Below are 17,689 nucleotides of genomic sequence, written 5' to 3' on the forward strand. Positions count from 1 at the left end.
AATACGCAATTTATCTGAAAACAACGATATCCCAGAGGAGCCTGAGAAACTCAAGTTAGTTTCTATTATTATTTGAATTTAATGATTTTTAATTTTTAAAGGTATAATTAATAATATTATTTATGCGTCAGGAATATGTCACCAGAACTCCAACCAATGGCAGTGCAGTATTAATGTCACGTGTCTCCGCCTGTATCACGTGACCAGTATACTAAACTGCCATTGGAGGGAGTTTTGGTCACGTGATACGGACGTATATCTTACATATATATATATATATACGGTATGGTATAATTCTGACACAGTTTTATGTCAATTTATCGAGACAGGAACATCAGATAGATGTCTTATAGGTATCTTCAATGCCTGAGATTCTCGGGTTTCATCCTATACCCCTTTCATTTTTCCTTTAGAGTCCCATTAAGTTAGAATTTGTGAGATTATTTTTGCCATTCGAATAGATAAAATAATTTGTCATTTTTACAGGGTCAAAATTTAATGGAAAGAACGTTAGCTATGTTGCTAATTAGCTGACAATCATTGTCAAATGTAAAGGTTTCATACAAATATTTCTTTCTTACATCTGTAAAGCTAAAGGGTTGAAAGCAGCTAGTGGAATTTTCGATCATAATTCTTACATTTGAAAATTCAATAATAATTCATCAATCATAATAAACTTTTGATATTTGTCAAACCGAGCATTTTATACTTTAATGATATTTTTGATCGTCACATTTGGCTGAATATTATATTTTCTTTTTTTCTCAAATTTTTAGATTTTTTATATTTTGTTCAAGATATTTATGAAAGTATTAGAGTACAATGAAGATTTAATAGAATGGAGTTTCATTGTATCCTGATTGCTGCACTTTACGCTTTCTTTTTGGCGGGAAATCAAATGGATCAAAATCTCCATCGTCCAGTTTAACACGTGTTACTTCAACAGCTGTTCGTTCTAGTCCTAGCCGGTCAGAACTTTTCCTATTCTGACTCTTTTGTCTCTGCTGTTTCCTGATATTCAATCTTATCTGTTCTTCCTGTTCACTTTCAGAACCTTTAAAAAGAAAAAGAACGTAAAAAAAATAATAAATGACATTTTTTTCCAGGCGTATGCACGAGTTTATCCAGGGGGAGGGGGGGTAATATTAATTTTAAAATCAAAATTGTCTAAATATCTAACATTTTTTATGATGCTATTTAAAATACAAAGCATCAATTTATTTTTATGAAAATTGCAGTTTTTTCTTGTGTTAAAGGTTTTCACCTTGAAAATGTTCTACCACTGGTTGAAAAGCTTCAGAGTATAAATTCTCCTCCTGACACTGAAAAAAAAATTTAATTATCTCAAGTCTAAAATTTTAATCTGTCTTTTCTGATACAAAAGCCCCCTTACACAGATTAAAAATATATATATTTTCAGTGTATGTGTAATATTGTTTCAAGGCGAGAACAGTTCAATTACATTAAATAATGAGTTTGTGCATGTGTGCCGGGACAACTGGCTCATGTTGGAGTTAGTGTTATATCCTCCTTTCTCTACTCAGCTCTCCAGGGACTCATTCATTTAGGTTCAATACAGTTGGTTCTAGTTCATTTATCACCTAGAACCAGGGGGATACAGGAGAACCTGGTGGATACAGGGGAACCAGGGGGATACAAGGGAACCAGGGAGATACAGGAAAACCAGGGGGATACAGGGGAACCAGGGGTATACAGAGGAACCAGGGGGATACAGGGGAACCAGCGGGATACAGGGGAACCAGAGAGATACAGGAAAACCCGGGGGATACAGAGGAACCAGGGGATACAGGAAAACCTGGGGAATACAGGAGAACCAGGGGTATACAGAGGAACCAGGGGGATACAGGAGAAGCAGGGAGATACAGGAAAACCAGGTGGATACAGGAGAACCAGGGGTATACTGAGGAACCTGGTGGATACAAGAGAACCAGGGGTATACTGAGGAACCAGGTGGATACAGGAGAACCAGGGGTATACAGAGGAACCAGGGGGATACAGGAGAACCAGGGGGATACAGAGGAACCAGGGGGATACAGGAAAACCATGGGTATACAGGGTATCCAGGGGAAAAGGGTTCCATGGGGATACAAGGGATCCAGGAGGATACAAGGGTTCCAGGGGGATACAGGGGATCCAGGGGGATACAAGGGACCAGAAGAACTATAGAAGCTGAGAATACAGGATACTAATACTTGTAACATTGAGTAAATTATATTGCATTTGTAAAATTGTTAATAAACTGTTTTTTACAAATAAAAATATTTTAATCTAAAAAAATACTTTTGATTTATTTATCATCTAGAGCTAGAAAAACAAATAACAATGTGATTCAGTTTGTTCTTGAAGTTTAGGAAAATAGTTAAATCATGAAAACCAGGAAATTAAATCTTGAGAAGCGGAATAAAGGAGATTTAAATTCTGACTAGAACTGTCTTGAGTGTTCTAGAATTAGAGTTTTATTCTTCAATTTCTGCCAGAACTCAAGAACGTTATATTTAATCTAACCAATTATTTATCCGAGTTCTCTGGTTGGAAATACTAGGAACCATGTAGAGATTAGGAGCAACCATCATGGGTAATATTGCGTAAAGGTTTAAGGTCTACCTGGAGTTCTCTATTCTCTAATCTGAAGGTCTCCATTTGATTTATCTGTGAGTAAGGGTTTAAGGATTACCTGGAGTTCTCTATTCTCTATCTGGTTAAACATGTCAGTAAAGGTGTAAGGTCTACCTGGAGTACTCTATTCTATAATCTGAAAGTTTCCATCTGATTTATTTGTGAGTAAAGGGTTGAAGGACTACCTGGAGTTCTCTATTCTCTAATCTGAATGCTTTCACCTGGTTTATCTGTGAGAAAAGGTTTAAGATCTACCTGGAGTTCTGTATTCTCTAATCTGAAGGTTTCCATCTGGTTTATCTGTGAGTAAAGGTTTAATATATACCTGGAGTTCTCTATTCTCTAATCTGAATGTTTCCATCTGGTTTATCTATGAGTAAAGGGTTTAATATCTACCTGGAGTTCTCTATTCTCTAATCTGAAGGTTTCCATCTGGTTTATCTATGAGTAAAGGGTTTAATATCTACCTGGAGTTCTCTATTCTCTAATCTGAAGGTTTCCATCTGGTTTATCTGTGAGTAAAGGTTTGCACCCTGAGATCCTGATTCTACACAACCAAACTTATCTCCGTAAACAAACCCCTGGAATTAATAATAATAAACAAATGAAGAATTTTTTTTAGGTTTTTAAAATTTTAAGGTTTTTGGAGTCATAGAAGGTTCCACAAAATTCTCACAAGTTTATTTGGAATTGACTCTTTGCCACAAACTCTGATTTTTCTTTAAAATTCCTTTAAAATTGTTTGTTTCAAACATTTGTTATCTTTACGCAATGCCAAATTTAATGCTGTGACTGAAAAGATAAAATGACATCATAAAGCGAAAGTATTTACCTTATATTTTCCATATATTTTCCTTATATTTTCCTTATATTTTCCTTATATTTTTCTTATATTTTCCTTATATTTTCCTTATATTTTCCTTATATTTTCCTTATATTTTCCTTATATTTTCTCTAGGAAAATTTAGCATAGTTTCTTCAAACAAATTTTTTACAGAATGACATTTTAAAATGTTGGAACCAGCACATATTTTTTGGTGCTTGAAATTTTTGACGAATTATTATTTTGAATTTAATTTTAAGTTTCTTTGAAAAATTGTGAACAACTTCTTTAATTCTATTTCTATTTTCCCATTTTCCATTGTAACCATTTGGATATAATTAAAATTATTTTTATCCCGATATTCTTTGGAGAACAATAAAATCAATTTTGAAATTGGACGAAATAAGAGAAAGGGAGGAGGAGGAGGAGGGGGGTGGAGGGAGTGAGGAAAGGGGAAGCGGTGGGGGGAGTATTGGTTAGAGTCCTAGATCCACTTGAAGAGGATTACTTCAGTCTTTTGTCAATCCTGTATTTCCAAATATCTGGGTTCAATTCTAGTTCATTATTTATCAAAATTCTTTCATTATTGTTTAGATTTCTATGATCGGTCTCTCATACGGAAAGTTTGTCAAATGAAAATTTACTAACCGTAAATTAGAGTTGCAGTTTATTAAGTCAGTGAACCTTAACATTTGATCCCATTTTCACCCATTTAATGAAGATTTTTCGTATTTGCTATTTTATGCTTATAACTGTACATATTTTAAATAAAGTTGACGCTAATACGGACAGGAAGTAGTTAGTTTTACGTGAATAAACTTTAAGTGTAAGAGAAAGACAATTTTGTAGTTGAAATAAATCTTGAAGATCAAGTTTCTTAAAACCACCACTAGTGATAAATATGTTATGCAGTTCAGGTTGAAGTGTTGTATAAACTATAGTAATAATTCAAAACCTGAAATTTAGTAATCTCACCTCATGATACAGGGTTGAGAATCCAGGATCCTCCTTAACCAGCTGAACAGTAGCGTAGGGACAAACATCTCCATACAGATCATCAGTAGACTCAACACCTATTCGGGTCCGGGGGAAGTGTGGAGGGTTGGAGCAGGTCTTACTCTTGTGTGGATGATAACTAGGTTTAATACCTCCTCCTCCTTCTCTTCCTACTTCTCTCCCTCTTCCATCTAAAATTCAAATGATAACGATGATAATAATGATAATGATAATGATAATGATAATGATAATGATAATGATAATGATAATGATAATGATAATGATAATGATAATGATAATGATAATGATAATTATAATGATAATGATAAAGATAATGATAATGATAATGGTCATGATAATGATAATGATAATGTTAATGTTAATGCTAATGTTGATAATAATAATAATAATGATAATGATAATGATAATGATAACGATAATGATAATGATAATAATATAATAATGATAATGGCAATGATAATGATAATAAAATAATGATAATGTACTAAAATTTCCTAACAAAGCTGTTTGTGATACTAGAGGCAAAGTTTTGTGTGGTGCTGGGATGAGGGGGAGATGTGATGAGAGCTTACCTTGATTAAACTTGTTTTTGAATGTGAAGTAAGCCAGAAACCCTAATCCTAGAGAGAGAAAATTAGATTTTGAATTTCTAGCTAAACAAATATGATTTATATTTAATAGTTGAAGGTTTGAAGAATATTGTTTAATATTGTATCTCAACCTGTGAATACTCCGGGTACCCCCATCACTAGGAAGAAGATCAGAACAAGATTAGATCCTGAGGAACCAGTCTTAATTAAAATATTAGCATTAAGTCAAATTAGGTAATTTTTGACAGAATTATAAACTCACCTTGTAAACATTTAATGCTCGTCCATCCTCATCCAGGGTTGTGATCTCCTCCTCAACCTGAAACCAAATCTTGATCAACTATTCAACCTGAAACCAAATCTTGATCACCTAATTAACCTGAAACCAAATCTTGATCACCTAATTAACCTGAAACCAAATCTTGATCAACTATTCAACCTGAAACCAAATCTTGATCAACTATTCAACCTGAAACCAAACCTTGACCAAACCTTATTTTTTATTCAACCATGAAACCTTTTTCTTTTAAACTGAAATCAAACCTTCATTTAGTAGTTCAACCTAAAAATAAACCTTGATCTTCTTTTTTAACCTAAGACCATGAATATTTTTTCTTCTCAACCTGAATCCCAATCTTATTGGTCTATTTCATCCTGAAACCAACCCCTAACCTTTATTTTCAGTCTGCAACAAACCATGAATGCTCTCTTTTATTAAAAAGAATCTTATTTTTTTGTTCCATCAAAATCGAACTTAATCCGTTTAAACCATAACAAACCTCAACCTCTTATGCAAACCATCGCAACCTTAATCTTCTCCTAGACCAAGTATATCTAAGTACCTGGATATCTCCAGCTGAGTTTAGAGCTGCAACCCTTACAATATATCTGGTTGCAGGTTGCAGGCCCCGGATTAGATACTCCGTGATATCTCCGCTGAGAGTACTGGAAACTACTGTGAACACGCTGGAGTTTAATGACTTGAACTCGATTATAAACCTAAATTACATTTTATTTTTAAAATTTTTAAAAACGGCGAGTAAGGATCTTTAGAATCAAATGAAACTGAATTTTCAAAATTGAAATGTTAGGGTCTGGAGGATTTTGTATCATAAGTATATATCCTAAGTTCACTAAACGATCTCAAGGTTCAAATCTGGAGAGAAATAGTTGCAAAGGAAGACTTTTTATTTTTACCAAATTCCGCTCATGTTGGACATTTTAGGAGCTTTTTCAATTGTCATTTTAAGCTCAGCAAGTCACAACAGTAAACATGGACTCATTGGATAAGAAATTTTACCTAGAAATTGTTCTCAATCCTAAACAAGTCTATATACCGTTATTTCCTGTTTTTATGGATAACCCTGAGCATTAAAATCAATATTTTAAATTTTAAAATTGCTCTTGTGAAAATGTTGAACCTGTTAAGTTTACACTGTCGACTTGAGAACCGGTTTAGTAGAACCAGGATAGAGGTTCGGTTTGCCAGTAATATTGAACCTAATCTCTCAACACTAGGAGCTGAAATATCATCTAGTCATATATTATCAATTTTCACTAGTCAAAGTCAGGGTGTAAAGGGTTGATCTAAAAATAAAATTTAATGTTTTATTATGGAATATTAACAGATTCACGCTGGGTTGAAAATATTTTATGTTAAAAATTCAATTTTTACAAATCTTTAAATCATTATTTTTTACACAAAACAAAATTTGATCAAGCTTATCCTTTACCCAAACTAGAGAACAAAAAATGGCTTACGCAACGTTGAATTCTGATATTTGATAAGATACAATAGATTTTTAAACTTAAAAATTTTAAGTTGCAGAAAAAGAGGAATTTCAGTTTATTAGCTTTTGTATCTTTCTCAATTTTGCAAAGGAATTGTGTATGAAAACATTTCATGTCGGGCTAAAAAGATAATGAAATTTTTTAAATCTTGCCTGAATTCACGGTAACAAATTTTTAAGAATACATTGTTTTTATATCTTTAACTGCTAATTATCTCAAGAAATGGTCGAATTCATGCTTCTTTTACCCAAACTGTAGAACATGATCGACCAGGACCTATTAGAGTACTCAAGCTTTTGCCACAAACTCAAATATTATAATCCCTATATCTTTGCAACCCAATTAAGACCTTAAATATTTCATACTATTTCTGTGAGAACATATAATCTAAATTTGAAATATCAAAGGTTTAAATCATCAGGTTGCAAAGATATATGATTACTCCGTGAATTCAGGCAAGATATGAAAACCTGATTATCTTTTAGACTTGACATAAAATATTTTCAATTAACAACACTAAATACTTTTTTTAGATCTACCTCAGTAACCCTGAAGACTCTTCGTTTGACTAGAGTTTACTAACTGGGACTATGCCTATAATGCACGACAATACCCTTTAAACCTTTGTCTGAGTAACATGAAGAAAAATATCGTTGTTTTTGGAAATTATAATTTTAAATAGATATTTTTTTTTATTAATTTTAAAGTTTGCAAGGTATTGAAACTTTAAATATTAGATTTGGCCTATTTTTAAGATTTATTTTGAAACTGCAGGACCCTTATAACCTATATACACGATAGATAGGTTTCCTAAAATATTTTACCTCCGCCCAGAGTGTCAAAGCTGATAATTCGACTGGGTTGACTTTGCCCGATCCTGTTGACCGCTACCATAGCTGTCAGGTAGCTGGACCCACAGCTTAGGTTGGTCAAGGTATACTTGTTAGATATGGACGAAACACGCAGCTCAATCCAATCCTGGAAATTATCATTATCTTATTAAATATGAAAAAATAACTGTATGTTCATCATAAAAAACTAAAAAGTATAAAATAAAAAAGATAATATAAAAACCTACTAGATTCTGATGCCTGTAAGAGATGATATATCCTTGAATGGGAATAATGAGACCTTCGGGATTACTCCCAGATCCCTGGCTCCTCGTCCTTACTCCGGGTAGGTTCCACACCAGCTCAGCTGACTCCCCTGTGATATCTCTAACCTCAAGCCAAGGTTGAGGGGGAGGAGATTCAACCTCAACCTGATGTACAATCCTAAATACAGGAAAATATTAATTTGAAAACCAATATAATGTAATCCTAATAAATTTCTACCCCCCCCCCCTGCCGCGCCGGCCCAAATTATTTTGCGAATTGTGCCAAATTGAATTAGAATTAGAATTGCAAACGAGAGAAACTGTGCAATATCTGATTTTACCATATCTATTATATACATTATATGCAAGGGTATGTTATGAAGAATAAATTATGAATATATTATACAAATGTGATCGAATATATTAGATAAATTAAGCAGACACATATTAATCTAGATTTATAGAGAAAGACTAGGAAAGATTCGGTATGGATCTTTTTCCGCCTCTATTCTGCTTACCTGTCTACTCCGTCCCTGTTCTCCACCCCTATACTACTAGTGCTTACCTGTCTGCTCCGTCCCTGTTCTCCACCCCTATCCTACTAGTGCTTACCTGTCTACTCCATCCCTGTTCTCCACCCCTATCCTACTAGTGCTTACCTGTCTACTCCATCCCTGTTCTCCACCTCTATCCTACTTGTGCTTACCTGCCTACTCCATCCCTGTTCTCCACCTCTGTCCTACTAGTGCTTACCTGTCTACTCTATCCCTGCTCTCCACCTCTATCCTACTAGTGCTTACCTGCCTACTCCGTCCCTGTTCTCCACCTCTATCCTACTAGTGTTTACCTGTCTACTCCGTCCCTGTTCTCCACCCTTATCCTACTAGTGCTTACCTGTCTGCTCCGTCCCTGTTCTCCACCTCTATCCTACTAGTGCTTACCTGTCTACTCCATCCCTGTTCTCCACCTCTATCCTACTAGTGCTTACCTGTATACTCCATCCCTGCTCTCCACCTCTATCCTACTAGTGCTTACCTGTCTGCTCCGTCCCTGTTCTCTACCTCTATCCTACTAGTGCTTACCTGTCTGCTCCGTCCCTGTTCTCCACCTCACATTGATATTCTCCTTCGTCATGCTGGGTTAGGTTGGTCAGGAGAAGAGAGTTATTTGTAAGAACAGTTACTCTTCCCTCACCTTTAATATGATGTGTAATCGATCTAATTTAACTATACTTTTTAGGATTGATAAAAGATTGGTTTGAATCAAACCAAATTATTATTCTTGATTCAAAAAAGATCTTATTGACTGTAATTTAAATATTTCAATTATTTAACCCAATTTCTCTTCAGATAAAAAGCCTAAGTAAATCATCTGGATAGCATTGAAGATGAAAGAACTTAAATTTTCTTTAGTTAGCTAGATTAAAGAACTATTTCTAGTGTTTTTATTCAATTAAACCAACAAAGTGCTAAGATAATTTTATCTCATTGGAAACCTCGTTGTACCTGGATAAATCTGATTCCCGTTATGTCTCCAGTAGGTTGATATATGCTGGAACCCTACCGAGAAACAATCCAGGAGAAGAGAAGTTTGAAACTTGACCCTCCAGCTTTGGCCGAAGGAAACTATCTGGGCGTTTCCTATAAAATTCTTCAATTTTCAAAGGTATACAAAAAAATTGTTAGAACTCATAAATGCAGTTAATTAAAAAGAAAATTAACTTTCCCTGCAGATCATTAAAGGGACTGTATAATTATATACATGGTAAAACGTCTAGATCTGTTTCTTTAATTTTGAATTGACTAGACCTCAAAATTTAAACTTGTATTCTACTTCGAAAGCTTATTTAAAAATAAGAGGTGTTTTTAATTTTTATTAAAGTGCTTTGTGGTAGATTTAAGAAAAAAAAAATTTGAATTGAATCAAATGTTCAAACATTTCAGTATAATGATATTGTTTCTGTTGTTATTTCTGTATTTTTATTTGAAATTTGACTTGCATTTTTATTCTTTATAAAAATGCAGAATTTTAGAAATAAAATAGCATTTTAGATTTAAAGGAAATCTGCAAAAACAGCATATTTTTGTTTGTCAAATAATTGCTTATTTGTACCGTAAAGATAAACTAGTTAACTAGTAGAATAATATAAATCAACTAGTAGATCCATATAAATAAAATAGTATAGATCCATTAAGATCAACTAATAGATTCATAAAAATCAACTAGTTGATGCATAAAGATCAACTAGTCGATCCATGAAGATCAGCTAGTAGATCCATATAGATCAACTAGCAGATCCATAAAGATCAACCAGTAGATCCATGAAGATCAACTAGTAGATTCATAAAGATCAACTAGTAGATCCATAAAGATGAACTAATAGATCCATAATGATGAACTAGTAGATCCATAAAGATCAACTAGTAAATCCATAATGATGAACTAGTAAATCAATAATGATGAACTAGTAAATCCATAAAGATCAACTAGTAGATGCATAAAGATCAACTAGTAGATCCATAAAGATCAACTAGTAGACCCATAAAGATCAACTAGTAGATCCATAAAGATCAACTGGTAGATCCATAAAGATCAATTATAGATCCATAAAAATCAACTAGTAGATCCATAAAGATCGACTGGTAAATCCATAAAGATCAACTGGTAGATCCATAAAGATTAACTAGTAGATCCATAAAGATCAACTAGTAGACCCCTAAAGATAAACTAGTAGATCCATAAAGATCAACTAGTAGACCCATAAAGATCAACTAGTAGATTCATAAAAATCAACTGGTAGATCCATAAAGATGAATTATAGATCCATAAAAATCAAGTAGTAGATCCATAAATATAAACTAGTAGATCCATAAATATAAACTAGTAGATCCATAAAGATCAACTGGTAGATCCATAAACATCAACTAGTAGATCCATAAAGATCAACTAGTAGACCCCTAAAGATAAACTAGTAGATCCATAAAGATCAACTAGTAGATCCATAAAGATCAACTATAGATCTGTTTACAATGTCTACATACACAAAATAAAAGTTTGATATAAATTCAATAAAATTTTAAATCTATTTTTACAAAATCTAAGAAATATATTTTAGATTTTCCCTAGAGTAAATATTCTGAAAATATGAAAAGTTTTATGGAAAAACACACGCAAATTCTTTATATTTACATAGTGCTGTAATGCATAAATTGTATCTATAAATATTGTAAAGAATTGTGAATACATTGTAAGATAAATCTTTTATAATATTATTTCATGATGGAAATCCAATACATCGTAATACCCCCCCCTCCCCCTCCTCCCTACCGCATTTCCCTTTACAAATAGATACTGAAAAAGATAAAATATATATTGACAGATCTTTGAATAAAAATAGAAATTATCTTGCCAATATTTGCTACCCTGAAATCTGAAAAACTTAGAGTGTAGAGTGTAGAATGTAGAGTGTAAAGTGTAGAGTGTAGTGTGTAGAGTGTAGAGTGTAGAGTGTAGAGTGTAGAGTATAGAGTGTAGAGTGTAGAGTGTAGAGTGTAGAGTGTAGAGTGTAGAGTGTATGCAGGAAGACAAAATAACTTCAAGGGAATTACGAACATATCTTTGATTTTCCAACTGAAAATTTATTATTTTCAGTTTCACAGTTTCTCTATAAGAGGAATTGAGTCTTTGTCACAAACTCTTACTTTCGACTCCCTATTTCTTTGCAAAATGTTAGTGTAAGTAAACCTTTAATATTTCAAATTAAGATTATTTGAACCAAAAGACTACAATTTTAAATATTTAGGATCTACAACATTGGGTTGCAAAGTTACAGGAAGCAGAAATCAAAGTTTATGTTAAGGACACAATTCCTTTATTTGAGGATTTTAGAAACGAAGAATGAAATCATCAGAATTGAACACTTGACAATTATCAATTGAGATTTTCCAATAACAGTAATTTATGCAAAAAGACAAGGAAGAAAACCAATACAATTTATCCCTTTTCTAGATGGAAAAACAATTATATCTTCCTCCTTCTTGCACTTGCCACTAAGGGTCTCTTTAAAAAACCGTATACAGTCCCCCTAAAGCTTATATGGTAAATCTGAAATGCATTTATGCATTTATGTTTCTATGCTATGACCTATTGAGATGAAAAGAGCACCAATATTTAAGCTCAACACTTTTCATGATTCATGATTTGTCTACTTCCCGATACACTTAAAATCATGATTTGTCTAGTTCCCGATACACTTCAAATCATGATTTGTCTAGTTCCCGATACACTTTAAATCTGACTTAAAAGCTAAAGAAGAAAAGTTTTATGATGCATTTCTCAAAATCAGATTGAGTAAAACAGATTCCGTACAACAGATTGAGTAAGACAGATTCCGTATAACAGATTGAGTAAAACGGATTCCGTACAACAGATTGAGTCAAACAAATTCCGTAAAACAGATTGAGTAAACCAGATTCCGTACAACAGACTGACAAAAACAAATTCCGTAAAACAGATTGAGTAAAACAGATTCCGTACAACAGATTGATTAAAACAGATTCCATGAAACAGATTGAGTAAAACAGATTCCGTAAAATTTTTAAATATTTCTATAATTTTCTATGTTTTTGTTACATTTCATGAATAAATAATTACTTATTTACTTTCTATATAGTACAGAAAAGGATATTTAATAAAAAATGTTTCTGATTTTTGCCTATAATACAAAAACATAATTTCTTTAAGGGAACTAAATACTTTTCAATTAGAGTTTGAATTCAGGATCAGAAGAATTCAGAATAATGTATCTGAAAACTTTAGAATGGGATATCCTTAATCCCGATCGGTTAATTAATCTGGATATTAATAACAAGAGGAAAACAAGCGTTATTTAATCTGGAGATTAAGAAAAAGATGAGATCAAGCATTAATCCCGATATCCACCATTCAAAAGTTCCCAGCTCAAGCTCAGTTAAATTATATAATGACAAGAGGTTTGGTTTCAGGATAAAATATTATTTTATCTTGTTCAGTTAATTTTTGAAATATCAGAGGACTGCCCCCGGCGCCCCAGCGGAGATGTACGGGTTTAAATCCTGATTTTGAAGCAAGTTTTCAGTTCCTTTAGTCCCAGTTCTTTAGTTTAACCTGTATTCTGTGCCAGGATGGTTTCTATAGGAGAAGAGGGTCCTTGGCCTATCCTAGTCTCTGCTCGGACCCAGAAATCAAACCAAGTGTTGGATTGGAGAGGACCCAACCTTACAAAGGTTTCCTTGGTTTTCAGGGTTTGTATCTCAGCTCCTTGAGCCTGTATTCTCCAGTATACAGTGTACCTGGAGAAATTTGCATCATTATTCATCCTGCAGTAGGGTTCTATATTAATCTATCTTCAGATCTTTACTATATTCAAAAATGTTTCTCCCTTCACCCCAACTTTTCAAAAATTTCAGTTTATAAAATCTAATTGAATTGAATCAAACAAAACTCTAATGGTTTCATATTCTATTAGAATATCAATCCCTCCAAAACGATAACTTGAAATGGCAAATAGAACAGTATCAAAATTTTAAAAATTACCTTCTAATATATCCACAGGGGTGTGCTGGAGGAAGCCAAGAAACATAGAAACTTGAATCTCCGTTAGAGAGAACCTTAACTCTAGCAGGAGAACCAGGAACTAGGACAGGATAAAGTTAGAGAGAACCTTAACTCTAGCAGGAGAACCAGGAACTAGGACAGGATAAAGTTAGAGAGAACCTTAACTCTAGCAGGAGAACCAGGAACTAGGACAGGATAAAGATAGAGAAAACCTTAATTCTAGTATGAGAACCAGGAACTAAGACAGGATATAGTTAGAGAGAACCTTAACTCTAACAGGAGAACCAGGAACTAAGACAGGATATAGTTCGAGAGAACCTTAACTCTAGCAGGAGAACCAGGAACTAGGACAGAATATAATTAGAGAGAACCTTAACTCTAGCAGGAGAACCAGGAACTAAGACAGGAAATAGTTAGAGAGAACCTTAACTCTAGCAGGAGAACCAGGAACTACGGAATGATAGAGAGAATCCTTAATCTAGCAAAAAAACTAAGAAAAAACAATAAGAAAAAATCTGAACTCTAGTATCGTGGAGAACCAGAAACCGAAAACAACTATTAAATTAACCAATCAGAGCTAGGTAAGTTCGACTGGAAGAGAGGATTTCGTCGATTAAAAAAGGACATTCTCTCCTTGTGTATACAGTTTAACCAATCACTCAATGGTCAAAACATCAGATGCTTGAACAATGAGAGATACTGCAAGGAAGGAATGACTTTAACATATTAGAATCGGTTAAAATCAGTTTCTGTTTTAAAGAGGAGGACAGATATAAGAATATCTCGTACTACCTATTATTCATATTTTATTCTCTTCTATAAATCCTAGAGATTTAAACTCAGCCATAAAAGTTAGACTTGAGAGTAGAGACAAGGGGGATAAATTCTAATTCCTTCTTGGCAATTATTTTTATTACGTTACATACTCTTCTAGACAAATAGAAATATTAGAAATGTTGTTGAAAATGGATATACACTTGTTTATTTGGGAAGATCTTAAAACACCTCTCTTTTACTCAACCCTTCTCTCTTGCACCCAACCCTTCTCTCTTGTACCCAACTCTTCTCTCTAGAACCCAACCCTTCTCTCTTGTACCCAACCCTTCTCTCTTAAACCCAACCCTTCTCTTTGTACCAATCCCTTCTCTTCTAAATCTAACCCTTCTTTCTTGTATCCTACCTTTCTCTCTTGAACCCACCTCTTCTCTCTTGTACCAAACCCTTCTCTCTTGCACCCAACCCTTATCTCTTTATCTAACCATTCTCTCTTGTATCCAACCCTTCTCTCTGTAACTAACCCTTCTCTCTTGTACTCAACCATTGTTCTCTCCTGTACCCAACCCTTCTCCTTGTATCCAACCCTTCTCTCTTGTACCCAACCCTTCTCCCTTGCACCCAACCCTTCTCTCTTGTAGATAACCCAATACCAAACTCCTATATTCTAACTGGCTTGCGACTCTATGTTTATTTACACATTTACAACAAACTGTGTAAATAAATATAGATATATATATAAATATATAAAACTAACTAACTTTATCAAACTTTTTCTTAAGTAAATACAATAAACACGGATGGAAGCATTTTTAGAAATTTTTACAACGATATACATTGTGGCCCAACAGGGATTAGCGTTTTTAATCCCCAATAATCTTTTTAAATGACTCAACAATATATATTTTTTAATTTAGAAGGGGTCGTTTAAGTAATATTTTGTAGTTTGATGCTTCCTCTTGGCGTAATACTATGTCAAATGTTCGAAAACCTCGCTGTTTACTTAGTTAATAGTTGCTATAATTATATTGCAGAGTAAAAAAATATGCTGAGTAATTGTACTTGATAATATTTAATTAGATTACATTGATGTTTATATTTTTAATTATTTCTTAAAGATGCCCCACTTTAATGTCACACAAAAAAAAACGCCTAGTTCCAAGATCCATCAAAGCTGTTGACAACCATGGGACCGGGATTACTGCAAGCTCTCTTTGGAGGTATCTCTTCATAGAGTTCTAGGTTTAAAACTACCTATATACCCAGAAGAAAATTCTAAGGGGTTCAGGCTTTCAGATATTCGACATAGTTTTACGTCAAATAGAAGGATCGGACGACCCCCTCAAAAAATTAAAACTGTACTGAGAAGTACATTTTCGAGACTTTTTCAACGATTAAAAGGGTTGAAAACCCCTAATCCATGTTTCATTTGGGCCGCCCTGAATAAAAATAAAAGATATCTCTTCCTCCCTTTATTACACACAAAACTTATGTTTTATCATCTTTCTGTTGCTGACATTAATAAAACCTTTGTTTTATTTCGTGTCATGTCACGTGATAAAACTGAGTTCTTTCGGACTAAATTGTTTCAATGAAATTAACGGACTAAAGGAAGTACATTTACAAGAAAAAGCAATGATAATATTTCCACATTCAGAAACAAATAAGATAAAAAGTAATTGTGTTAATAATAATACTAATAATAATTATGCGTCTGATAATAAAAATAATAATTGCTACTTTTGATTGTCAGAAAGCAGAAACAAAAAAAAATATGTCTTTTCCACAAACTCTGTTCTCCCAATCCCTATAACTTTTCAACCCATTGTCGTAAACCTTTGATATTTCAAACTATGAATTATGTTAGATCAAATAATCTAAGTTTGAAATGTCAAAAGTTTACACTATAGAGATTGCATAGATTAGACAATTTGACTTAATTTCTCTACTGTGAAAAAGTGGGAAGAATTAAATATACTTTGTTCTTACCATCTTCCATAGTAGTGCAGGTGATTGGTAAACTCAGAGGTCCGCCGCCAACCTTAAAGGGAATGTGTACGTTATTCTAATTGAGGTCCTTGAGATTAATTGTGGCATCAAAAGTTCAGAACACCAACACCCTTTATGCAAATTTCTTTAAATACGTAAAACATTAGAAGGTTTACGTCAGGTTTTATATTTTACTTAGGAAAGAAATTTTCTTGCTTGACTTTCCTACAGCAAATTATTAGTCTTGTGAATTGTTAATGACACTCTGCAGTTAACAAAGGTGGGCTTTAATTTCAGTTAACAGTCCCTTAACTACACATTTTATTTAAAGAAATAGAGTCTTTCCCACGTAATCAAATTTTCTAATCCCTATATCTTTGCATACTGATGGTTTAACCTTCTATATTTCAAACTTAGGTTAGTCGAACTAAAATTATTCATTGTTTGAAATATCTAAGGTCTACAACATTGTATTGGACAAATAGAGAGTTTAGAAAATCAGAGTTTGTGGCAATTGTTCAATTCCTTTGCTTTTTATTTTATTTCATACCTTAGTATGCGCCCTAACATACAAGGAATAGTTTGTGAACATATAAAGGTCTTCTAATCTTAGCTCCAGTTTCTCCAGTTCTCCAGTTCTTATATCATCTAGAGCAATAGGTTCAATATTATCCAGTTTCTCTAGCTCTCCAATTCTTATATCATCTAGAGCAATAGGTTCAATATTATCCAGTTTCTCTAGTTCTCCAGTTCTTATATCATCTAGAATTATAGGTTCAATGTTATCCAGGTTCTCTAGTTCTCCAGTTCTTATATTATTTAGAACAATAGGTTCAATTATATCCAGGTTCTCTAATTCTCCAGTTATTATATCATCTAGAACAATAGGTTCAATATTATCCAGTTTCGATAGTTCTCCAGTTCTTATATCATCTAGAGAAATAGGTTCAATATTATCCAGGTTCTCTAGTTCTCCTGTTCTTATATTATCTAGAACAATAGGTTAAATATTATGCAGGTTCTCTAGTTCTCCAGTTCTGATATCATCTAGAACAATTGGTTCACAAGGTTTAATATTGCCCAGGATCTATGATTCTTTAGGTTCTCCTATCTAAATAAGGTTTAATATTGTCCAGGTTCTAATGTTTTCCAGGTTCTCCTATCTAAATAAGGTTTAATATTGCCCAGGTTTTATGGTTCACAGGTCGTATCTACATAAGGTTTAATATTGCCCAGGTGCCATGGTTTTCAGGTCGTATCTACATATATATAAGGTTTAATATTGCCCAGGTGCCATGGTTCTCAGGTCGTATCTACATATATATAAGGTTTAATATTGTCCAAACTTGAGTGTTCTTCAGGTTTCAAGATAAGATT

General features: G+C 33.4%; 1 protein-coding gene across 1 annotated transcript; it reads right to left on the minus strand.

Moving 5' to 3' along the window:
- Positions 1–309: 309 nt before the first annotated feature.
- LOC111718303 (Down syndrome cell adhesion molecule-like protein Dscam2) lies at positions 310–16,959 on the minus strand. Its single transcript, XM_023493857.1, has 17 exons — positions 16,863–16,959; positions 16,313–16,364; positions 13,529–13,628; positions 13,100–13,284; positions 9,460–9,594; positions 9,037–9,148; positions 7,937–8,132; positions 7,683–7,836; positions 6,489–6,588; positions 5,910–6,066; positions 5,330–5,386; positions 5,199–5,268; positions 5,050–5,097; positions 4,436–4,647; positions 3,105–3,218; positions 1,265–1,322; positions 310–1,054 (listed from the first exon to the last, which is right to left on the minus strand). Exons 1-17 carry the CDS (start codon positions 16,902–16,904, stop codon positions 831–833), a joined length of 2,016 nt encoding a protein of 671 aa, XP_023349625.1. The 5' UTR covers positions 16,905–16,959; the 3' UTR covers positions 310–830.
- Between the last annotated feature and the right edge of the window lie 730 nt (positions 16,960–17,689).

The sequence above is a fragment of the Eurytemora carolleeae genome, unplaced genomic scaffold (assembly GCF_000591075.1).
Source record: "Eurytemora carolleeae unplaced genomic scaffold, Eaff_2.0 scaffold36, whole genome shotgun sequence".
In the NCBI taxonomy this organism is placed as follows: domain Eukaryota; kingdom Metazoa; phylum Arthropoda; class Copepoda; order Calanoida; family Temoridae; genus Eurytemora; species Eurytemora carolleeae.

What these genes read in the sequence shown, in the direction of transcription:
- LOC111718303 (XM_023493857.1), bottom strand. Translation starts at nt 16,904, where the DNA reads ATGTTCACAAACTATTCCTTGTATGTTAGGGCGCATACTAAG. An exon ending in ATGTTAGGGCGCATACTAAG is followed by an intron (nt 16,365 to 16,862) that starts GTATGAAATAAA and finishes ATTCCCTTTAAG; the next exon opens with GTTGGCGGCGGACCTCTGAG. An exon ending in AGTGGTAGAACATTTTCAAG is followed by an intron (nt 1,055 to 1,264) that starts GTGAAAACCTTT and finishes TTCTTTTTAAAG; the next exon opens with GTTCTGAAAGTGAACAGGAA.